Raw genomic sequence first — 23,460 nt, forward strand, 5'->3', positions numbered from 1 at the left:
TTTGTGTGTAATTGTTTTCTCTCTTTGGTTTAAAAAAAATATATTTGGTTCACCGCATTGTTTTTACTGCATCCCAACAGCACTTAGGTATCACGCAAGAGTACAGTTGAACAATGGTTTTGTTTTTTGTATTCTATTATGTGCATAAACACTGGATTTTACTATAACTTTGTGTGTATCCTTTACGTTGCCAGGGGAAACTCTATAACTGCATTGTTATATTTTTTCTTTAACAAGTACAATAGATTGACTGTTCAATTGAGTTTTGTCTTCCACAACAACTCAATTTACATCTATTAACAGTAAATTACAGGCTTGCACAATAATTGTCTTTTTTGGGGTTTTTTTCTCTACCTGGTTGTCTTCTATCCTGGGTCTTCTAATTGAATCAACACCCATACGCTATAATTAAAGCCACTTGAATTTGACATGAACTGTGATTAGCCAAACAAAGAAGACATCTTCTGTTAGTATTTCTGAACTTTATTGTAGTCTCCTCAAAACTGATATGGAGGGAGTAAGTGCTTTCACAAGACAAAAGCCAACAGCAATGCCTGTGATATTACCACACAGAAGACCTGTGGCATATGATGCAAAGAAAAATGTAATACAAAAAAATGTGTACAAAACAGTCATTTCTCCACATAATTTGGGGATTTGTTCAAAGAGTATGCTTCTGTGAATTAAAGCATTATTTAACCTTAGACATGAACTGGTTCTGACACCTTTCTACATTCATTTATCTTATAGGGCGTTTTTACAGTATTACAATATATACAGTAAAACTTGATGTGTTGACTGAGGAACCGTTTAATTTATTCCAGGTCAAAATAAAAACATTATCGATAAGAACAAAACAATTTAGTCACAATACACTTAAGTATATTTGTACATTTGGCCCCCATTTGTCTCCATACTGAAGGCCACGTGGATTGATCTACAATCCATTCAAACCATAGAAATAACTAAAATAACTAGTCAACCCTTTCCTAAGGGTCTACATAGGCAAACTTAATGTTGTATGTGACTTGGTGTCCGTTGTCCCACGCATACAAAACACCCTCTTTGGGATTGTAGTCAATCTGTGTGGTGTAGGTATAGTTGTTGGTGAAGGGCATTCTGGGAATCATCTGAGTGTTTGTGTGCGTGTCGAAGGCGTATTCCAGGTTGGCGTCCTTTTTGTTGTAGCTGTCAACAGCGTACAGGACGCCGCACACGATGAAGCAGTTCCCGTAGTGGTTTCTCCTAAGCCCGGTTCTCCAGGTGGTCTCCCTCTGCATGCTGAGGTCTGAGGGGTTCAGTCGACTCAGAACAATCACTTCCTGTAAGAAGCCCTCATCGTCCAGCGCCGGGTAGATGATCCACACGCCGCTCTCGTCTATGGCAAAGTCGACTTCTGAGTGACTGCGCCACTCCCACAGTGATGACGACTCTTCGATCAGAGCATCGTGCAGCATGGTCCAGGCGGCCACGTAACGCCGACGCAGGTCAAACTTGATGATGTCTCGGGAGAGAGCACGGTTGTAATAAAAAGCCCCATCGTAGACCACATGGCCTGTGCCAATCCAGTTGTAAGGAAGCTTGTATGAGTTGGTGAAACGGCCTAGAAAGGATTAAGAAGAATGAAGAAGCATGAGATTCATCAAAGCAAAAGGAAAACAAAAAGTCATTTAGTGACTACTGGCTCTTACCTTGTTTGAAAACCTCCAGATTACGGAACTCCAGGAGATTATTTCCGTAGTAGAAGTTTGTGACATAAATTTTGTCATTATCAGACTTTGGATCCTTCATCCATGCTCCTTCATTCCTGCCGTAGGTGTTGTGAGTTACTGGCTCTGAGATTGTTGCCAAAGTGTCCTTACACTGCCCTGTGAAAGAGTCAGAGAGCCATGAGAGAGGATTTAGAGGTTTAACATCATCCAGACCTACGTCAGAGAGTCTGAAAATAATTAGAGGCTTTAATTTAACCAGTTTGAATCACGGAAAGGGTGAGGTTGCCATAAAGGACTGAGCATTTGAATTATAGAGATTCACAGAACAATATCAATGTTATGGTTTTCTCAATGGCATCTTTCATAAGAATATAAAAAGTGTTAAGGCTTGTCAGTAATTTCCATTTGGTTTTTTAAACTAATTACATTATGTTAAAATTTCACGGGATATTTTCTTTTTTGGAAATATCTTTGGGGATAAGCGTTTATAAGAACTTGTGAAGATGTTTTTTAGCCACTCTGGTGGTGTGGCTCCAGGGACGGCAATGACGGTCTGTCAGCTAGTTGGTCAGTTGGTCAGTCAGTCAGTCCACCACTTTGGTCTTGACTGAAATATCTCAACAACTAACTGGGTGGATAGCCATGCAATTTTGTTCAGGCATTCATGGATCCCAGAGGGTGAAGCCTGTCACTTTAATGATGCCCTGACTTTTTCTCTGGCACCACCATGAAATTGATATTTGTGATTTTTAGAGAAATGTCTTATTTAACTATTGGATGGACTGCCATGAAATTTGGTAGAGATATCCATGGTTCCAGGAATATGAAACCTACTGATTTTGGCGAACTTCAGACTTTTTTTTATTTTTTATATCTAGCGCCATAATCAGGTCAAATTGCATTATTCAATACTTTGGGTCATGACCTACAAAAGTAAAGACATTCCTATCAGCATCCGTTGTGTTTAGTGCTGACTAGTGTGACTAACGCGCTAAACTAAGATGGTGAACATGGTAAACATTGTACCTGCTTAACATCAGAATATTAGCATTGTCATTGTGAGCATGTTAGCATGCTGACATTAGCACTGAGCTCAAAGCTCACCACTGTAAATAGTAAATACAGTCTCAAAGAGCTGCTAGCAATTTTGTTTCATTTCACCTTCCTTTGCACTTCCAATCTACATGTCTAGACTGTAACATAAGTTGTAGCTGTTTTCTTTAAAAACAGTGTGAATGAATTTGGTATTGATTAAATTAATAGCAGACATAAAATTTCAACTTACCGGGTTTTCTTGAGGGAGATTCCTCCTGCCTTTGCATTGGCTCATCTAATTCCGGGTGTCCCTCCTCACCCTCTTCCTCATCCCAGCTGATTTTGAATTTCTGTTTGACGTGAGTAGCCTGCCTGGTGGTGGTGGTGGTGGTGGTGGCGGGGGCTGACGAAGAGGTAGTCACAGGTGTGGTGAAAGGCAGAGAAGTGTGGGGAGACAAAGTGATCAGTCTCTGTGTGGTAGGAGGCAAAGTTGAGCCTGAAAGGTAGGTGGATTCCGTTTCTTCTTCTGATGTTGTTGTAGCTGCCCCGGTGGAGGTTGCCATTGTGGAATCTGTTGTTGGGTGTATTGGTGTTGAAGTCGGGGCAGCATGGGTTGTGATGGTCATAGTGGAAGCTGGGCTGGTAGTTGAAGCCTCCGTGGCTGGGTTTGGTGCAAGTGTGCTTGAATGAGCGGCAGTGCTGCCAGGTATGGTTTGCATTTGGTCTTTCACCTCCTGGGTCGAGGTTTCCATCACAGTGGTTGGCATATTTCTTGTTGTGAATGCTGGTAGGACTTCCTTTGTGGCTGTATTTGCGGAAGGTTGGGTTGTGTTCATTGTAGTTTTGGTTGTTTCCTTTTCAGTGAAGCTTAAAGAAGTGCCAGTTGGTTCAGCCATCAAAGGGGTTGGCCACTGAGTGATTCCAGTAGTGATTCTTTGAGTAGTTTGAGATGCAGTGTCTGTGGTCCTGGTGTTTTGTGTGGTAGTGGATGGTTTAAACATGACGCTTCTCGTTGTGAATGCGTCACTCTGTACATCTGTAGACACATTCACTGATGTGGTTCCAATGGCACTGATAACCTCATTATGAGTTTTTGAGGTGGGCTCAGTTCCTTTTGGTTTTGTTGTTTGGCTGGTCTTCGTGGAACCGTGCAAAGGACCTGTTGTCTTTGGTCGAAATAATCTTGTTCCCACTCTCGTCTTGGGGCGATGGGCTCTGTGTTGTAGAAGATTCTCCTCAATCAAGAGGTTAGGACCATCACCACTGAATCCATGATACTCAAAAACTAAAAAAGGGGATAGGAAAAAGTTTGGTCCAATGAGAAAATGCCATGAAAAATGTGAAATGATGGCATACACATAGTCTTTGTTTTATTATTATCCAATACCTTAAAAATTGTAAAGTAAGGCGTCTCTCACAAATTACAGTGCAAACTAACAGTAGAAGCAACAGGAACGAACCCATTTATAACTGTACATTGTTGCAGTGGTCACAGCAGCTGACAGAGCAGCTGACAGATGGCAGGCAGTTTAGATAAACTTTTATGTTCTGATATTCTCTGACATCAAGTAATGTACTGTAATCTAATGCGATTATCCATCTGAACCACTTATCCTGTTTCATGATTATCAGAGTGTGGAAAAATAATCTTTTTAAGCATAGCTATGAATCGGATAATCACTTGATTATCACACCACAGTAATGTGAAGTTTTCAGATTTTTCTAGATCTGTTTTTTCTTCATTTGTATAGTTTTTCTCTCTCTAATGTTAGCCCTTAATGCTGACTAAGGGTTTGCACTTACAGTTCTCTCCAGGCTCCCCGTCATCCGCCACCATCGGATCTGGCTCTGATTTATAAAAAGTCATTCCTCTTATGATCATTCCGTTGGGGCCGGTCTTTGACACCTGAGAAGCCTCCTTGTTAGCCACGTCTTTGAGAGTCGCCTGTGGTTTGACCTCAATGATCTGAGCAGAACCTTCTGTCTTAAGGAAGGACAGATTTTCCCCAATAAACTTCTCCTCATACTTTTCCTGTTAGTGGACAGATGGACACACAAACCTTCTATGATGCAAAAACATAATCCATGCAGTACGATAAAACATCTGTTATATTATGTACATTATATATCATGTATGTATGATTTCATACTGAGCCAATATTTGTCAATGCGGACGCAGAATTCCGTGTGGCCCTGCTGATAAATGATAACCAAAACTAAAAAGTGTGACCCCCCAGTTGCAATAAACCTGAATTATCTTTGAATAATGTGCAAGAGAGCTCACTATGGCAATAGCCTGGTGCCTGCAGCCATAGCAGCCCTTAACAAGAGACCCAGATAAATCACTGCCACTTTGTCTGTGTTATCTGTCTGTGTTATTTCTCTGCATGCCATTCCGGTATGTTTGTACTTGTGTTAGTCTGTAAGCGTGCTGTGTCCATAACGTAAGGTGTTTGTGATGAAGAATTTCCCCTTGGGGACAATAAAGTCTAATAAACACGGAAACTTTTAATTAAAAAAAAAAAAAATCATTGTAGTTTCAGTTTTCATTAATAACTTTGTATAATGCTTCTTACAAGTGCTCTTGTTAAAACATGTTAAAATTGTGAATCACTTGCATGTGAAGCCCAAGTCCACCCAACATTGCTGGACAGGCTTTCCAGTTCATACTAAAGCTGTCATGGATCAGGCCCCAGTGGTACAGTCACTGGTCTGAGCTCTGCTGTTGTCCACTGGGTCTGCCAAACCTTCCAATTACCTCACATGTTTACCATGGAGATGATAATTTTATGAGGGACTTTGTGGAAAGAACACATAATTGCTTCTTTTGTTTTGAAGGTACACAAAACTTAATAATGCTTTTGCAGTCTGAGCAGCAACATGTGAATCCAATCACTTCTTTTATACTTGGTTTTTCTTCTTCCTGAATTCAGTTAATTCAGTCACATCCTTTACATCTGCTTTTAATATAGAATACTGTATATCAGGATTTGTCTTACAATGTAACATAAAAGCAATCAATTATCAAGTTGTACCATTAATAAGTTATCTTTAAATAAATGTATTCTTTAAATGTATTCAAGAATTACATCACAGTAAGTCATAACACACTCGTGTAATTTAATGTGTGAAACAAAAAAAATAATGATAGCACTTCAATTTACAGCAAAATGTTTACTTTTTAGATGTAGATCTAGATTTTTAGATTTAGATAATTCTGGTGGAATTATTGAAAACTACAGTAAACCTATAATGATTGAATATATTACCAATGCAGCAAATGACATGGATTCCTAACTAACTACTTATCTGGTAAATCCCTAACAATTACTGTATAATTTGTTATCTACTAGCTAAGTAATGTTCTTAGTGTGACAGTCACTTTATAACATACCTGCTACAACTTTAATTTTTAGGTGTTAACTTCCTTTGAAAGCATAAATTACAAGTGACTACTTATTATTTACAGTATGTTGGTTTACTTGGCAGTTAAAGTGAATCACCCTTTTGCATCAATAATTACCTACATTAGTAAATACAACGTAAATACTACACCTACAGTTGTTATGTCATGGCACTAGCTACAGGCAAATAATTACTTTCAGTGCCAACAGTTATGTAGTTATTACTATGTTGTTATAGTACAGTAAAATAAAGAACTATCAAGCTACCACAGACAGGCATTCATAGCTCAGCCTCTTTTTTTTTTTTTACCTCTACGTCTGTTAACCCTGTGATATCAAGATGTCACTTACATCTGGGTCTTTATATGCTGCGGCCGTGCTGACCTCACTGAGTCTCTTCTGGTCCTGGTGTCGGTGTGGAACAGGGGTGGGTGGGTTTTCAGTTCCATCTGCCTGGATCAAAGGGCTCCTTTGGGGCTTCACCTCATCCGTAGTGTAGTTCAGAGACACTGCCTTCATGCAGTCATGGACAAATCGAGATATTAACAGAAATACTGTGCATGGTTTTAGGAAAACAAGCTGCAATCATCAGTTTATCATCACAAACAAAAGGAAAAAGTTCCAGTGCAGCAGTGCAGCAGTGCCTTCAATCTTGAGTCATTAATGGGCCTTTTTCACAGCAGACATTTTGACTTGTCATCATAATCAGCTTTAATGGTCAAGTGTGAATACTGTACATACAAGGAATGTGAGTCCAGCTTTTTGTTGCCATTGGAAGTTGTTCCAATCACAATTTATTTGAACTTTTAACACTCATGGTACATTCACACAGGTGCTTTAAGTTATTTTAGACTTTTCCCTGTGTGGGCATGTAACCCTCCAGTGTGTTGCACCTGTTTGGGTGGAACAACTTTATAATTTATGATGTTTATGATTCATTTAGGTATATTGAATTTGGTGGCTTCTGATTAAATTCAAGGAACAAATTCACTGTTGAGAGGCATATTGTTTATTTCTGTTCATTCCCTGACACATCTGAGCCTAAATAAAAATGCAACTAATTTAAAAAAAGTTCAGTAAGCAGGCATATAAACTTCCCCTGTGATGGAAAGCCTGCACACTCCTTCCAGGTCCAGCCCATAATGCATCTGAAAACTAGGTGTTTTTTGGACCCACTGAATCCAGAAGCCACAAATATAAACACACCTGTTACCAGCAATTTGTTATTCCAGGTATTTGCATTAATCATTGCAACAACAAAAAGAAACACTGTTACTGTACCTTTTCGATGTGTTCCATGCGATCCAGCAGCTTATTGGTAATGGAGTGCAGCTTCAGTAGATCCATGCCATAGAAGGAGCCCTCCAGCAGCTCCAGGATGGTGGAAAGCTAGAATGATCAAGTGGATTCCGTCAAAACGGTTTACCAATTCAAGACATGCCATGCGTAGACTACAGTAGGACTATCCATAGTCCATCCGAACTCTGAGTCTCTGGTTATAATGTTGGACTACCCTTTGCTGAAGTTGATAACACGTGATATCCACCTCCAGTGATCCATGCCTCTCTAGAAACTAACAGCCGGAAAAGACAGCAGCCTTTAGCCTATTGGCACTTGAGAATGGGGACTTATAGACTATGTATTGGGGGGGGGGAAGAATCAATGGGATCAATCTATGCATTAAAAATGGACCGGACGGCACTTCACCTTGACATTCTCTTTTCCAGCGTCTCTAAGTTTTTTCAGCCTGAACTCTCCCTCACATGGGTTGACTGCTGACGGAGGAGCGATGCAGGCGCACTTGCACTCTGATCCAGATGTGATAGTCTCCACGGTGTAGAAGTCCTGAGCAGCGGCGCTCCCTTCTTCTATCCGCCGGCAGGCGCTCCTGCTCAGGGGTCTGACAACACATTTACACCGACAGTCAGAGCCTTCCGAGAGGGCTTTCACTTTGTCATAATCACCCAGCAGCTACAAAGAGAAGAGGACGGATGTATTTTGCACCACGCTCAATCACAAACGTTTGAAATTTTACGCACTAAATGATGAAATGTCCACAACACATATGAATTAAAGAAAAGGGAAGTTTTCTCCTACCTTAGAGAGGATGCTCTCCTGGCCATCTATCTCCTCTTGCAGTCTGTCATTTTGCTCTGCCTCGCTCTCAATTTCTGACCTGGGATCTGCAGCCCAAGTCTTTGGCGTTGCAGAGCCCCGTGGAAAAAACGCACAGCACATGACTATGCCAATGCATAACTTATACATGTTGTGAGGCTCACGGAGCGCCGAAAAGAGAAACATTTTTGCAAGTATGCAAGCAGGCACAGCCTGTCACCAATTACTTTAGCTGCCAAGAAAATGTCATAGCCTACTTCTGGCTCCAAAATTAGAGAGGTGTATCCAGAAGAGCCATGAGATAGCCAGATTACGCTTTATAGCGCGATGTCATCTTGCTCAGTGTCAGTGAACGCTAAGGCTAATTTGGAGTGCAGAGAAAGCGTGCACTCTGTGAGAGAGCAGCCGGCATCTGCAGCTGGAGCAGCGCTGACAGGAGGCGGGCCAGATTCAACCGGCAAGGAGGAGTTGAACTGCTTCAAACGACTCCTCAAACATAGTGTGCAGCACACATTTGTATTAGTCCTGATAAAAAAAAATTTTTTTTAAATGCAACCTTTAGCCTTATCTTGATCTTTCTTATAGATTCAACTTGAAATCAAAAAGGTTCTAAAGAATATCTCGAGGTCAAAGACAGAGTAGCCTGTTACATATTGATTTGATGCTTCTCGGTCACCTCACAGCAGCCCACTGAGCACTCAGCTGTGGCTTTGCTGCCCTCTAGCTGCAACAGTGTTCACTACAATGACAACATATGAAGCATTTGAATTGGCTTGTTTATTCAGACTTTAAGGCACATTCAACGTATGCACTTATTTTTATCATCAAACTCCTTCCTGTAGTGTGATAACTATGTATGTATAAAAAAAGAACATGGGGAGTTCAGTTAAGGCATGTGGTGCCATGTAGGTCTGAGAATGACAGAAAAGACATTTGTCATAAAAACAATTAACCAACAAGTGTTGAGATACCAAACAAATTATGTCTTGTAACTCTTTGTGATGTAAAATCCACAAAGCGCCAAGTTGAATAATGTTGCAATTTATCCATAATAATTACTATTATTAATGGGATCAAAGTACTACAAGAATAAAGCACCACAGCTGGGTTTTTTCACAATCAATGTCCACAGATTCTACAAACATCCAATATCATAATCGGCATAATATTAAGTGTCTTATTTCTACTTGCTTCAATACATTACATTTAAGAAACCATTGGGTCTTTAAAACCACTGCTACTAGCCCCAGAATGACCAGTGAGTGTGAGAAATCTGACAGTAGTTAAGTGCTTAGACTAAAAGTTCCAACAAGAGTAAGTATTGATGTCCTTGCACCCTTCATGTTCTATCCTTTTCTCTGCTGCCACGGGCAGGATGAGGTGAGAAATACGACTCCACAGTCCACCGTACTTATCAAGGTCCATCCTGTCAAAAGATACTGGATGGCCATCCGAAAGGAACTTCTTCTGTAGATGGTCGTCCACCATCTCCTCCACAGTACTCAAACGAGTCTCGGCAGGAATCTCCTCTTCGTCCCCCAGCAGTACAGTGAAGATCAGACACGTCTTCTTGTAGGCGGCGTTCTCGTGGTCGCAGTAGCGATAAAAAATAAGGGTGGAGCCTGGAGGCAGCTCTTCGAAGCGGTCAATGACAGCCACGGGTTTGTCACCTTCGAAAGCTCCCTGCAACTTGCTGTCGATGTCCAGTTTGACCTGGTCGCTGTCCTGGCTGGCTTTGCTGGCTCCATCGATGTGGAGGACGGAGGCGTTGAGGGCAGACGAGAAGGCGGAGGCCAGCCCCTGAGCCAGGCAGCGCAGTGTGGTCTCAGCTCTGTGGCCTGCAGTCAGGATCAGACTGACTGGCTCTGTGGGCTGGGCTGACTGGAGGTGCCTCAGCAGGTGGATCTTGCTCCTATTCCAGAGCTCAGCACGCTGGTTAGGAAACTGAGTCTTCACTTTTTCCAACTGCCTGAGGAAGATGTCTATTTGCCGCACATCTTCTTTCTGAGGTGGAGACTTGGGTTGGAGATGCGACACCAGCAGGGCAACAACTATCCCCAATATACCTAATATCAGGTATCTTTTACTTCCTATGGAGAGAAGGCGTATGTGTTGTCTCAACCAGTACTTTATCAGTAACTCACAAGTTATTTAGAATTGTGTATCAAGTAATACACAACATACAATGTTAGAGAACATTGGCTAGTAATCACCATGGCACTAAAAAGAAACAAGATAAGATAAACATAGGGATACATTAACAAGATTACCTCCTTGATTTCCAATAACCTCTGGAACTGCATGTTGAGCATCAGCAGATTCCTGAGCGGTAGGAACATCAACATTTTCCTTTCTCTGTGGGGAGGTGTTATCCTGTATATCCTTTTCTTCCTCAGGAGTTAAATCCTTCTTCGGGCTGCTTCCATCATCTGACCAACGGCAGAAAAACAAAAACTGGTAAACTAAACTAAATAGACACCCTAACTGCTGGAAATCACTGCTGGAATTCATATTCATGCTCCCTCACTTGCTTCCCACCAGTGAGCACTGTGCCTGTTGTGTTGAAAAATGTCCAGTCGTTGAAATTTCAGAAAAGTCAGACTCACCCCCTCCAGCTTCAGTGTTGTTAGGGTCTGGGCTTTCTTCATTATGTTGATCTACTTGATCATCCTTTCTGACACCCAGGGCTGGTGGGCTGGTTGTTTCTGGTGCTTTCTTCTTCTCCCCGGTGTGGTTTTCTCCTGATAACATTAGAACAGTTTAACTTCCACAGCAGCACAAGCATCAGTGTCTCTACGGTTACATTTTAAGTGGGGTTTAGAAAAGCTCCAATGCAATGACAGTTGCCTTTTAATCTCACAGTATTAAAGGATAGGTCCACAATTTTTACATAGGTAAACCTTGAATGTAAAACCTAATGTACTACGGAAAATGGTGGGCTATTACAGGGCAAAAACAGATTACTGCAACTGAGCAATATTTTTGGTGTTTGTGGCAAGACAAATATTTCTATATGGAGATGATTTTTAACGGTGATGGCAATGACTTAAAGACAGACAGACTAAAGACAGTAAACTTCCATGCCTGTTAGAGAGAACAGCAATAAAACCTTTCCATGACTTAAAACTGCGACAAATGACTCATTAGAGATCTGTAGCAAGCTTTTCCAAAGTCAATAAATATAAGTGCCCTAGCTTTAACAAGTGTGAATACTAGGGCATGGTATCGTTCAAAAATGTTTGACACCGGTACCAATACGTGAAATTGATACCAGTTACTGAACAATACTTTTTTTCGATATGAATTTTATAAAATTCATTAAAAAAAAGAAGTAATTATAACATTACACATAAAGGCAAAAATCTTGTTATGTATTTGTCAGCTCCTACTACGTGAGCACCCGTCTATGTGTGCGTGATGTAGAGTTTTTACTTTTTTGGGGTACCCAGCCCTAGTGAATACAATAGATAAGGTCGGAATGACTTGTTGTAACACTTAGACAGGAACACTCACTGGAGCTCTCTTCAGCTGGTGTGGTCGATGGCTCATTCCCTGGTGTCGTGCTCCTGTAATCACCATGACTTCCTTCATCAAGTGGCGTGCTGTTCTCCTTCACCCTCGGCGCTGTGTCCTCATCTGAGGGTGAAGACCCTTCTGGAAGAGGCACCGTCTTCTTTTCAGCTGAATCACCGTCTGTAGGCAAAACAGCAATCAAGTGTCATCTAAGTTCTAATCTAACTGAATGGCTAATGTTTCCTTTTCAATTTCTAAGTAACCTATTTGCATTTCTATTCCAAATCTGGAATATGCTCAGAGCAATTAGCTTTTTCTTCAACATACCTTTTGCATTACAAGATCATTTACGATAACTTTAAGTGAATAATTGTAGGTGCAATAAATGCATGCAGCATACAGTAAATGGACTTTAGCCCAACACAGTAAACTAGGCCATGCCTGTTAAGAGAGAACAGCAATAAAACCTTTATAGGACTTAAAACTGTGACAAATGACACTCGTTAGAGCACACGTGTCAAACTCAAGGCCCGCGGGCCAAATCCGGCCCCTTGCTAATTTTGATCCGGCCCCTATACACATTTAGGTTAACAATACATTTTGGCCCACCTACTTTTTGTCACTTTTCACAACGTTTTGTTCCGACATTTTTGGCGCTTTTGGTATTTTCTTCGACATTTTTGCCGACCAAACTGTAAGTGAGAAGACTATATGAGACATGCAATAATTCAGTCAAAAATATTTGACTTTTCCCATGACATAAAAGCAATAAACTCTATGTCTGGCCCTTGACGTGATTCTCATTTTCTAGTGTGGCCCTTAAGGAAATTGAGTTTGACACCCCTGCGTTAGAGCGTTAAAGCTTTCCCAAAAAGAGTAAATATAATGGCCCTGGCTCTGTAACGAGTGTGAATACAATAGATAAGGTCGGAATGACTTGTTGTAACACTTAGACAGGAACACTCACTGGAGCTCTCTTCAGCTGGCGTGGTCGATGGCTCATTCCCTGGTGTCGTGCTCCTGTAATCACCATGACTTCCTTCATCAAGTGGCGTGCTGTTCTCCTTCACCCTCGGTGCTGTGTCCTCATCTGAGGGTGAAGACCCTTCTGGAAGAGGCACCGTCTTCTTTTCAGCTGAATCACCGTCTGTAGGCAAAACAGCAATCAAGTGTCATCTAAGTTATAGAGGGTTTTCACGAGGCGTCATCAGACCAGAAGTCGCCATGTTGGAGGTGCTCCGCATCACAACAAAGCACAGGCACTGAAGTAGATCCCGAATGCCGTCAAGGAAAATGGTTCATTATTGCCGTGTTTTAGGTTGTACCAATAGGTCAGACTGAGAAAAACATTTGGAATATTATCGACTTCCAAAAGTTATTAAAAACCAGGGAGAGGAATGCCAGAAGTTATCAAAGGGAAGAGGCGCTTGTGGTTGGCAAAGCTCAACCAGGATCTACGAGGGAAAAATCTGTCTTGTTCGGTCTTTGAAATGAAAAAAACCCGATTGAGAGTCACTTGGCTACACCTTGAGTATCACAATGATATCATACAGTTAAGGTTAGTTTGATTAAAGACGTTATTGCATTGCTTACTTTGGCCTTCACAACACAACAGTCGTTAATGACTTGGTACTGCGTCTCCCTCACCCATCCACACACCATCTGGTTATAAGCCTCCAAACTTTTGTAGGATTTAAGGTCTTCCGCTGTGTATGGGCTCGGCGAAAAAAACAGGTAGTTGACTATTTCGGTATATGCAACTGAAGGAAGAATCACCGGGTCGCCATGGATCCAAGAAGAGGGAGCTAACTTGTAGGGATCTGCACCGCCAGTAAACCGTAATTTCTCAAAATATCGCACCTTTTTTGTGGTCCAAGTCCTTCCCTATATGCCTTTGTATCTTGGACGCGTTTTGATGAGCTTTTCTGTTGTTTAGACATAAAGTATTAAAGTATCCAAAGTGCACAATACTCCATTACTCCATTCAGTTATTTACACCGAGTGCCTCCAATATGGCCGCGCATCCAGGTTACCGCCCACGTGACGTCGGTGAAAACCCTCTATAGTCTAACTGAATGGCTAATGTTTCCTTTTCAATTTCTAAGTAACCTATTTGCATTTCTATTCCAGGTTCTGGTATAAGGTATTTTCTTCAACATACTTTTAGCATTACAAGATAATTTACGATAACTTCAATGTGAATAATTGTAGGTGACACATTACAAAATCGATAACAAGACTGACAAACTACAGCAGAAGCACAGCCAAATGTAACAACTTTGGGTTCAAATCAGAGACAAGAATGAACATGAATACACTACAAATCTTTTCTGGGCTATGAATGTTTGCCTATGAAAGACGGTTTGATGGAAATGTCAGAGTGACATGATGAAATTATGGAATGAAACAGTGACATTCTACTATATACTTGCTTTTAACGTCAGTCTGCTCCACGTCTTCACCATTGTCGTTAGTCTCTCTGTTTGTGGATGCAGATGATGACGCTGAATCTTGTTAGGTGAGACAGAGACCATGTTTGATTAGTACAGTAGATGACAGTAACACATTCGGTAAAGACACATTGAATGGATTACTATTGACCTTGCTTGCATATCAATCTCACCTACGGTGAGTTGCTGCTCTTCATTCGGAGTATTATCAGTCTCCCACTGTTTTAACTCAGATGATGATTCGTCCTTGCATTCTGATAAAAAAAATAAAGATAACATGTGTAAATTTAAACCAGTGCTATAAACTATGTGTATATACTAGTACCAATGTAACGTTAACCTATGACCTTTATCATTGGGGTTTAGTACCTGTTGTGTGGTGGTGATCTGGGTCTGGCTCTGCCATGTCTTTGGATGGGGGCACTTCACTCAAGAGATAGCTAGTTCAAGGCTGCATAAAAAAAAAATATCTGTATAGCACTCGTTTTTTTTATGCTAAGACCCGAGCACATGTATTAGTTTTGGAAAGATTATCGTCACATGTTCAAAGTCTCAAATGGTGTTGTAAAACTGCTTGTGTATCTGTCAACAGGGGCCGGCTGAGAGGCAGTCTGTCATTTCTCTTAATAACAGTCTAAAGTGTTTTCAATTAGCAATGGTTTGAAATCAATATCATGCAAGGTTTCCGATTAGTGAAACTGTCAGCACATAAAATAATTAACTTAGCTACTATTCAAACTCAAAGTTGGAAACATTGAATTGTCTGTTTATAGTTACGTTAACGTTACCTTTGCTAAATAATATCTTGGGGGTAACTTAGCTGAATTTGCTGTGCGAGTAGACTAAGTTACAGTGCTCGCACAGTAAGCTACTACTTACAGTAGCAAACAGAAGATAGTAACGTTAGCTAGTTAGCTAGCGTTAGCTAACGTAAGTTAGTAACGTTAGCGCTGCTCAGAGGAAACGGAGCTAATGCTAGATCATTACATAAACAGTTGATCAGCTAATGTTAATGTTACCTACCAACTAACGTTAGCTAACGTTAACGTACAGACAAGAGAAGCTGCAGACAACAGTTCGCAAGATATTAATACATGGCTTTAGTCTGTGAGGACTGTCTTCGTGTAACTTAAATAACATACACATATGTTGTTGAATAGTTACTTTAAATTAGTATGTCTTACCGAACGTACCCTTGATCACATCGCGGTGGACTATTGCTTCCTTATCAGTTTCAGTTTCTTATCGCTCGCGTTGTATGCATGGATGTTTTGGGTTACTTGCGCCGCACGCAAATTTGCGTTTCCTAGGATGCCGAAGCCATGACCCGCCCTACTCTGCCTCTGATTGCCTAGTACTCGTTGCCTTCGTTGGTTGGATTGGTTAGGTTTAGGCAGAGCCATAGCTACCATTCTGGGTTTAGCAAGAAAGTACGCTTCTCCTCGGACCGCGAACCTCCTATGATATTGTAACCAGAGCTATACCCCATGGGATCATCACCCTACTTAGAGATGAGACAGATTTGGATCAATTTAATATATCTTTCTCCAGCAGTGTTTCAATAAATGGTCTATCTTTTCTAGACAGAAAAGTCAACAACAAAGTAATAAAAGACATTTTATATGCAAAATCCATCCCTGCCTCCAGATAGATACAAATGGTCCCCCTTATATGAAAATATTAACTGGAATAGAGCATGGAGTAACCCACATACATTTTTAGTTACAAACAAAGTAAAATAAATATCATTTAAAATTCTTCACCATTTTTACCCCTGTAACAAGATCATCTCTAAATTTATCCCTACCGTAGACGAAAAATGCAGCTTTTGCTTTATGAAAACAGAAACGTTAGACCATTTATTCTATAGCTGTTCACATAGCTCTTCTCTGTGGAATGATATACAATGTTTCATTAATGGTCAATTTGGCTCAAACATACATTTATCTAATTTTGATATCTTCTTTTACTTTTCTGACTCAAACTCCTCTGTACAATATATAGTCAACTTAATAATTCTGCTTGGAAAATTCTTTATTCATAAATCGAAGTTTATGAAAAACAAACCCCTTTTCAATGTTTTTAAACTTGACTTAAAAAATTATATAGATTGTATTTCAGGATATTTTTTTCATCTGTATATCTTTTGACTGATATGTATTATTATTATTTTTTTACTTTCTTACTTATTTTTTTTATTCTTTATGAAAAAATGATCTGTAACAAAATGATTTGTGTTCTACAAGTCCAATTTCCTTTTTTGACAAATTGTAACAAATGTAGCTATTCTGCAATAAAAATAAATAAATAAACTCCTATGGCGCCATTTTGATGCTAACAAGCCATCACCCGCCGTTAGCATTCCATTGACTGCCATACATTTTGACGTCACTTTGACAGCGAATAACTTTACATCTGAAGCGTTTAAAGACTTTATTTGTCCATTGTTTATTTCTAAAGAAACACGACAATGTATAAAAGGCTCAATTACCTTGTATCTCACGTTATGGTTCCGTAGTAGACGTTTTTGTACAAATAGGCTATAACCACGCGACTTACTGTCGCATAGTAGAGGAATTACCGTATTGTACAGGAGAAGCTAGCAGGCAGTTTCGTCTCACATTAGCTGTTTAAGTTTAATTACTAATGTTAACTAGCATTTTAGTTAGCAATAATTAGCCTGTGCCTATGTTATCTCCTTACATATACCTACGCTCCATCTCTGCAATATTCGGAATGATTGAGATTTCTCTTGGCACAGCTACCAGAAGACTTACAACTTTCAGACACGTTGCTCACGGCACATTTACGTCGTGAAAGAATATAAAGTTTGGTGTTTTTGTTGAAGATAAGAAAGTAGATTTTGTTCTCAACAACTTGGTGCTTTTAGGAAAACATTTTATACATAAATGTAGATATTTTAAGACCAAACCCTCCCTGAACCACTGGAAGAATGAGTTCAATCTTTTGTGCAAGTCATTGAAACGGGTTAAAAAAAAAAAAAAAAAAAAAAGCCCTTGATTTGATTTATTTACTTGAAACTCTTAATTTACTTTAATTTGACATAGCCCCTTCTCTTTACTTATTTTTTTAAATTTATTTTCTTTTATATCATTCTTTATGTTGTTTTGTAAGGTATAAGCTCCTAGGTTTTGTTTTATATGCTTGACCTGAGGCAATAGCTCTGTTATTGAGATGGATTTGTGATTGTGCCTTGTTTGTTTATATTTCTATGTTCTGTATAAATGAACAATAAAAGTTGGAGGCTGCGCAGTAACGCTCAGCCATCACCGGAAAAGTGCTTCTAATGGCCTTCACTGGCCTTCACTGGTCTCCGTCCAGAGCAACGGGATCTGTTGGTCCATTCTTATATACTGTCTTTGAGGTTTAGGCATGAGGAGTGAGATTGGTTAGGGTAAGAATGGGTAAGCCAATCAAGGGCAGAGTAAGGCGGGGTATGCCTTCGCCATCCTATGAAACGCACTGACAGGGCGGAACGTTCAGTAGTGCGCTTGTTTCCGTGGAGATAACTTATTTCCGAACAAGAAGGCGTCCTGTCACAAAATGGTTCCCCTAACAAATATAGGGAAGTTTGTGAACACGATGTTTTGTCGTATTGTTTAGCTAATTTATGTTTCCGCCATCGCTCAAGTTGTAGCTAATCGAAAAATGGATTCCAGGGTTTCTGAAAATAAAGTGTATCGCCCGTTGAGACGATCGACAAGGCAGTCATCGGGTAACGTTAAAGGTAAGCAAATGACTATTGTGACAATTAGCTATCGTTAGCTATCTTAGCCATCGAAGCTAACGTTAGCTGACTTAAGATCACTTAAAGTTTAACGACGAAAACATTTTATTTCTGCTGTAACTAACATTAGCTAGCTAACATTAGCTGTAGGCGATTCTCAGACTAGGAAATTGCGAGCAAATGAGCCCTACGTTAACGTGTAGGAGTTCTTTAAAACTTTATTTAAACTAACGTTAACGTTACAGTGATAATGACACATACGTCAAGTTTTTTTTGTAAGATGCACATTTACAAAAGTAATCGTTGTTACTGAAAATCTTGGGTGTCAGGCGCCCTCCAAGAATGCTAATTAAATTTGTAAAAAAAATAAAAACAGAAAATCACAAGTGTGTGTAAATATATACAAGTGTGTGTAAATATATATATATATATATATATATATAAATGTAAGTTAAAATATAACGTTAGGGATAGATCTAACATAAGACATGTGGAATAATGTATTATTAATTTGTGAAGGACAGTAACTGCACATGAATAAGCTGTATGTAAACATGAATGTAGTAAATGCATAATGAGAAGTAATAAATACTTACTTACTATAGAGGGTTTTCACCGACGTCACGTTCTGGGCGGTAACCTGGATGCGCAGCCATATTGGAGGCACTCGGTAATGGAGTATTGTGCGCTTTGGATACTTTAAGTGAATGTAGCCATGTCTAAACAACAGAAAAGCTCTTCAAAACGCATCCAAGATGCAAAGGCATATAGGGAAGGACTTGGACCACAAGAAAAGGCGCGATATTTCGAGAAATTACGGTTTACTGGCGGTGCAGAGCCCTACAAGTTGGTTCCCTCTTCTTGGATCCATGGTGACCCGGTGATTCTTCCTTCAGTTGCATTTCCCGATATAGTCAACTACCTGTTTTTTTCGCCGAGCCCATACACACACCTTAAATGCTACAAAAGTTTGGAGGCTTATAACCGGATGGTGTTTGGATGGGTGAGGGAGACACAGTACCAAGTCATCAACGACTGTTCTGTTGTGAAGGCCAAAGTAAGTAATGCAATAACGTCTTTAATCAAACTAACCTTAACTGTATGATATCATTGTGATACTCAAGGTGTAGCCAAGTGACTCTCACTCGTTTATTTTCATTCCAAAGACCGAACAAGACAGATTTTTCCCTCGTAGATCCTGGTTGAGCTTTGTCAACCACAAGCGCCTCTTCCCTTTGATAACTTCTGGCATTCCTCTCCCTGGTTTTTAATAACTTTTGGAAGTCGATAATATTCCAAATGTTTTTCTCAGTCTGACCTATTGGTACAACCTAAAACACGGCAATAATGAACCATTTTCCTTGACGGCGTTCGGCATCTACTTCAGTGCCTGTGCTTTGTTGTGATGCGGAGCACCTCCAACATGGCGACTTCTGGTCTGATGACGTGTCGTGAAAACCCTCTTATAATAATGTCTGCATCTTTAGTATTGAGTTTTGAAGCGACGCCCAGAGGTCCTCTAAAACGGACCAGAAAGGGAGAGAAAGAAAGCCAAGCACCTTTAACAGCTGTCAATGGTTCCAAAGATGTGGAGACTGGCTTAGAGGATGAAGGTGGGGATGCTCTTAAGAAGTATTTTCCTAGTTACAACCACAGTTAACCCCCAGTCTGTACTATTCAAGGCGGTGTGAAACGCTGAGACTTTTATTTCCCATTTAACAGATTCCCCTAGCAAGAAGAGCAGGCTGGAGACTGGGGGAGCAGCGGGCGGCAGCGGTGATAAGAATGAGACTGAGATGGATGTCCAGGAATCAGTTGAAGATCTGGAGGAAAATAAAGATGAAGACCAGGAAATGGATATTATACAGGATTCCTCTCATCTCACTCATCGACCAAAGGTTGAAAGGGGCCAAGGTTAGGGCTGCAACTAATGAATATTTCCATGATCGATCGTGTCACGCTTAGTGATTGTTGTAAATAATGCAATGTTATTAGAACACAGTGGTCTGTGTGTACACCAAAGCAGATGTTATTAAATCATGAATTACTTACTTAGCTATTAATTATCTATGCATGCAGTTGTTCTTAAATAACAAACGTGAAACCTTAGGGTACTCTTGATTGTTTAACCATTAATAACCTCGGATTCATAAGACTTCTTGCTACCATCAGATCTAATCACAGGCAGTTAAGCGTTTTTATTCAAATAAAGCTATTCTCTCTTTATGAATCAGGCGCTTTTGGAGATATGAATTTATCCCCTCGTGTAGTGCTCCATGAACGCTGCAGATCCAGTCATGCTGTACATGAAGATGCAGACTTGATGAAAACCAAGACAGGTAGGAAAAGGCTTTAGCTTCATTCTGCATGGGAATGATCACATCAAAGAAGGGATAATACAGTCCTAATCAGGCTTGTTTGTTTTCAGTTAAACCATCAACAAAAGGACATGTACCCCCCACCAAGTCTACTGCGCAAATCAGACCACCGGTAAACCGGCATGATGTGCCGATCCCTAGCATGGCAGACTACAAGAGGACGATGGAGGCCAAAGCCAAGAGCACTGGTATTGTAGACATTTGTATTTAAAAAAAAAAAATTGAATTGAGCACTTGTCCAATAGATTTACATACATCTAAAAAGGAACTGATTGTGGCCGGGTTAGCTCAGTTGGTAGAGCAGACGCACATATATAGAGGTTTATTCCTCGACGCAGTGGCCGCGGGTTCGACTCCGACCTTTTTTTGCTGCATGTCATTCCCCTTCTCTCTCCCCTTTTCATGTTTTCATCTGTCCTGTGGAATTCAAGGCCTAAAATGTCCCAAAACATAATCTTTAAAAAGGAACTGATTTTAACATTGATAAATTCTGCTTCACTTTTAGGTATACTGGCAGTTAACCACCATGTCTCCAGTATGTATCCACCCTCGGAGAAAGCCTACTCAACCCGACAGCGCTTGAATAACATTCCGACTCAAGATGAAACCGTTCAGCAGAAAAAACAAGGTATTCCCGCTTTAACTGGATATTTCAGTCATTAGCAACATCTAATGTAGCTGTGACATGTATGACGTTGATTTAATGAGATTTTCTCTTTTACAAGGGATGAAGAAAACCAATGTTATCAAGAGAAGCTCTGGATATTCCTGCCGAGGTAAGCTACAGTCATTTTAAATACATTATCTCTACACCCAAAGATATTCTACATTATTTGCAATACTACATATGACTATGGCCTTGTGTCCTTTCAGGATTCCTGTGGTGTTTATGGCATTTGGTTCTCCTTGTGCTGCTCTGTTCTGCCATCTTGCTGGCATGCAAAATCATCCCTGTACTCAAAAAGACTGCAGATGAAGGAATGCATCCATCTAGGGCTCTAAAGCCAGAAATGTTTGCAGATCAGTTCTCTCTTCTTGAGAGTCAGTTCCCTAGTCAGAGGCCTGAGTTGTGGCAGAGGAGCAAGATCCACCTGGAGCAGCATCTCAAAACAGCAAATCCTACAGAGCCAGTGAGTCTGATCTTTACTGCAGGCCAAAGAGCTAAGATGACACTGCGCTGCCTGGCTCAGGGGCTGGCCTCCTCCTTCTCGTCTGCCTTCAACGCCTCCGTCCTCCACATCGATGGAGCCAGCAAAGCCGGCCAGGACAGCGATGAGGTGAAGCTGGAAATTGACGGACAGTTGCGAGCAGCCTTCGACGGAGACAAACCCGTGGCTGTAATTCATCGATTCGAAGAGCTGCCTCCTGGCTCCACCCTTATTTTTTATCGCTACTGCGACCACGAGAACGCTGCCTACAAGCGGGTGTTCTTGTTGTTTACTGTGCTACTGCCTCAAGATGAGGTCAAGGGTAATCATAGTCTGAAGGAAGTGGAGGAGATGGTGCAAGACTATGTCAAGGTAAAGCTGGTGGACTCCAGCAACAAAACTGGCTTCAACGAGATGGACACTGACAAGTACGGTGGACTGTGGAGCCGCATCTCCCATCTTGTCTTACCCGTGGTGTCTGAGAGGGAAGTAGAGCAGAAAGGATGCTGATGAACCAAGGTGGCCATCAAAGAGGATGTCACAATACCGCTTTGGACCAGCCTGATCCTCCTTGGCACTGGACAGGAGCTCTGAAACCGAGAACATGTAAATATAATGTGCGTGTTGTTACATTTCACATATAGATTTTAGTTCAAGTGTTTAAAGGTTGTAATAATCTCTCTCTGTTAGAGATGAGATTGTTCTCATGCTGTCTAATGTTGATGATTTAGCACTGAGTTTTTACACATGCGTACATGTACAGTCTTTTGCGTAAGGTTGTTGCAGTCGCAGCATCATTCCACTTCCAAAGTAGGTTATGAAATGCATAGTCTCATGCAGATTTAGCATACAATATACATAGTTGGATTGTACCATAAATCTGTATTGACATGCATGTTCAACAGCTTTTTAATACATCTAAGAAGAGTTTTTGGTGAAAGATCAGCATGGATTACACTGGGTCCTTCTTTGGAAACTAACAAAACATCTTTTATTTTCTGTGGACATCTTTGTTTTAGATGCAAATTCATATTTCTTATTCTGTATCGAATCTCAACTGATGGCTTCCTTAATATTTCTGTTGAATGTCCCCATGGAGATGTGTGTACCATTGTTCATTTAATTCTCTTGTGTGCACAATTGGATTTGCACTAAAACTGTATGCTTTAACTATACATCTATACAAGAGTGCTGGCTTTTTATTAAGAAATATTTTATATTCTTAGTTTTTTTTCTGAATGTGTATATTTGTGATGTGTTCTCTCTTTCCTTGATTGGAATATTTTTTGATAGCTGTGTGTGTATATGTATATGTGTGTGTGTATGTATATGTGTGTGTGTGTGTATATATATGTGTGTGTGTGTGTATGTATATATATATATATATATATATATATATATATATATATATATATATATATATATATATATATATATATATATATATATATATATATATAATATATGAAAAGCTTTGTTGTCAAGTAACCACTGAAATGTACTTACAATGTTAGAAACATACAAGTTTTCACCAAGTGATATGGATTTGTACAAATTAAATATTACTAAATATTAGTCAGCAAGTCATGTAATGTGCCTTAAACACCCATATGGAGAAGAGACTACTGTATCTTGACAACTTCAAAACCCAAACAAGGTTTCTTGCAGAATATTTTGTGCAAATTATTTTAAATTTCAAAATACATTTTGCAATTTTAGATTTTAATACAATTTTTTTTTCTGTGTTCATTCCTCTTGTGTTCTCATTCTGAGATGAATTTTGTTTTGCTCACATGAATGTGTATATTTTCAATAAAGATTATTTTGATAACTAGAAGAGTTAATAATTAATGTAACTCACGGGTGTTCTTCCTCTCTGTGAGCTTAGTTTCTGGAAATGTGGTAGAGAAAAGTCGAGAAGCAGTGGCAGCAAAAACTGTAGTGTCCTGTATACTGT

At 40.0% G+C, this 23,460-nt stretch overlaps 3 protein-coding genes across 6 annotated transcripts; 1 reads left to right on the forward strand and 2 right to left on the reverse strand.

Annotated features, from left to right (window-relative positions):
- Positions 1 to 323: 323 nt before the first annotated feature.
- On the reverse strand, positions 324 to 8,688 carry olfml2ba (olfactomedin-like 2Ba). Its single transcript, XM_078259097.1, has 8 exons — positions 8,249 to 8,688; positions 7,859 to 8,122; positions 7,433 to 7,540; positions 6,503 to 6,664; positions 4,551 to 4,779; positions 2,998 to 4,032; positions 1,692 to 1,868; positions 324 to 1,603 (listed from the first exon to the last, which is right to left on the reverse strand). The coding sequence occupies exons 1-8, from the start codon at positions 8,450 to 8,452 to the stop codon at positions 990 to 992; spliced, it is 2,793 nt and encodes a 930-aa protein (XP_078115223.1). The 5' UTR covers positions 8,453 to 8,688; the 3' UTR covers positions 324 to 989.
- A 711-nt stretch (positions 8,689 to 9,399) lies between these two features.
- Positions 9,400 to 15,527, reverse strand: LOC144523510 (uncharacterized). 2 transcript variants are annotated; one of them, XM_078259099.1, is made up of 9 exons: positions 15,423 to 15,527; positions 14,599 to 14,680; positions 14,403 to 14,483; positions 14,212 to 14,289; positions 12,747 to 12,926; positions 11,780 to 11,959; positions 10,873 to 11,007; positions 10,537 to 10,695; positions 9,400 to 10,356 (listed from the first exon to the last, which is right to left on the reverse strand). In XM_078259099.1, exons 2-9 carry the CDS (start codon positions 14,633 to 14,635, stop codon positions 9,563 to 9,565), a joined length of 1,644 nt encoding a protein of 547 aa, XP_078115225.1. In that variant the 5' UTR covers positions 14,636 to 14,680; positions 15,423 to 15,527; the 3' UTR covers positions 9,400 to 9,562. The 2 variants fall into 2 exon arrangements, with proteins under 2 accessions (XP_078115225.1, XP_078115224.1); XM_078259098.1 differs by having other exon boundaries at positions 15,414 to 15,523.
- A 2,201-nt stretch (positions 15,528 to 17,728) lies between these two features.
- Positions 17,729 to 22,864, forward strand: LOC144523511 (uncharacterized). Of its 3 annotated transcripts, none has more exons than XM_078259101.1 (8): positions 17,729 to 17,977; positions 19,465 to 19,590; positions 19,700 to 19,891; positions 20,248 to 20,316; positions 20,406 to 20,543; positions 20,861 to 20,983; positions 21,081 to 21,131; positions 21,229 to 22,864. In XM_078259101.1, the coding sequence occupies exons 1-8, from the start codon at positions 17,899 to 17,901 to the stop codon at positions 22,011 to 22,013; spliced, it is 1,563 nt and encodes a 520-aa protein (XP_078115227.1). In that variant the 5' UTR covers positions 17,729 to 17,898; the 3' UTR covers positions 22,014 to 22,864. The 3 variants fall into 3 exon arrangements, with proteins under 3 accessions (XP_078115227.1, XP_078115228.1, XP_078115226.1); XM_078259100.1 differs by having other exon boundaries at positions 17,730 to 17,977; positions 20,212 to 20,316; XM_078259102.1 differs by lacking the exon at positions 19,465 to 19,590 and having other exon boundaries at positions 20,212 to 20,316.
- The last annotated feature ends 596 nt before the right edge of the window (positions 22,865 to 23,460 follow it).

This window comes from Sander vitreus, chromosome 9, assembly GCF_031162955.1.
Source record: "Sander vitreus isolate 19-12246 chromosome 9, sanVit1, whole genome shotgun sequence".
Classification (NCBI taxonomy): Eukaryota; Metazoa; Chordata; class Actinopteri; order Perciformes; family Percidae; genus Sander; species Sander vitreus.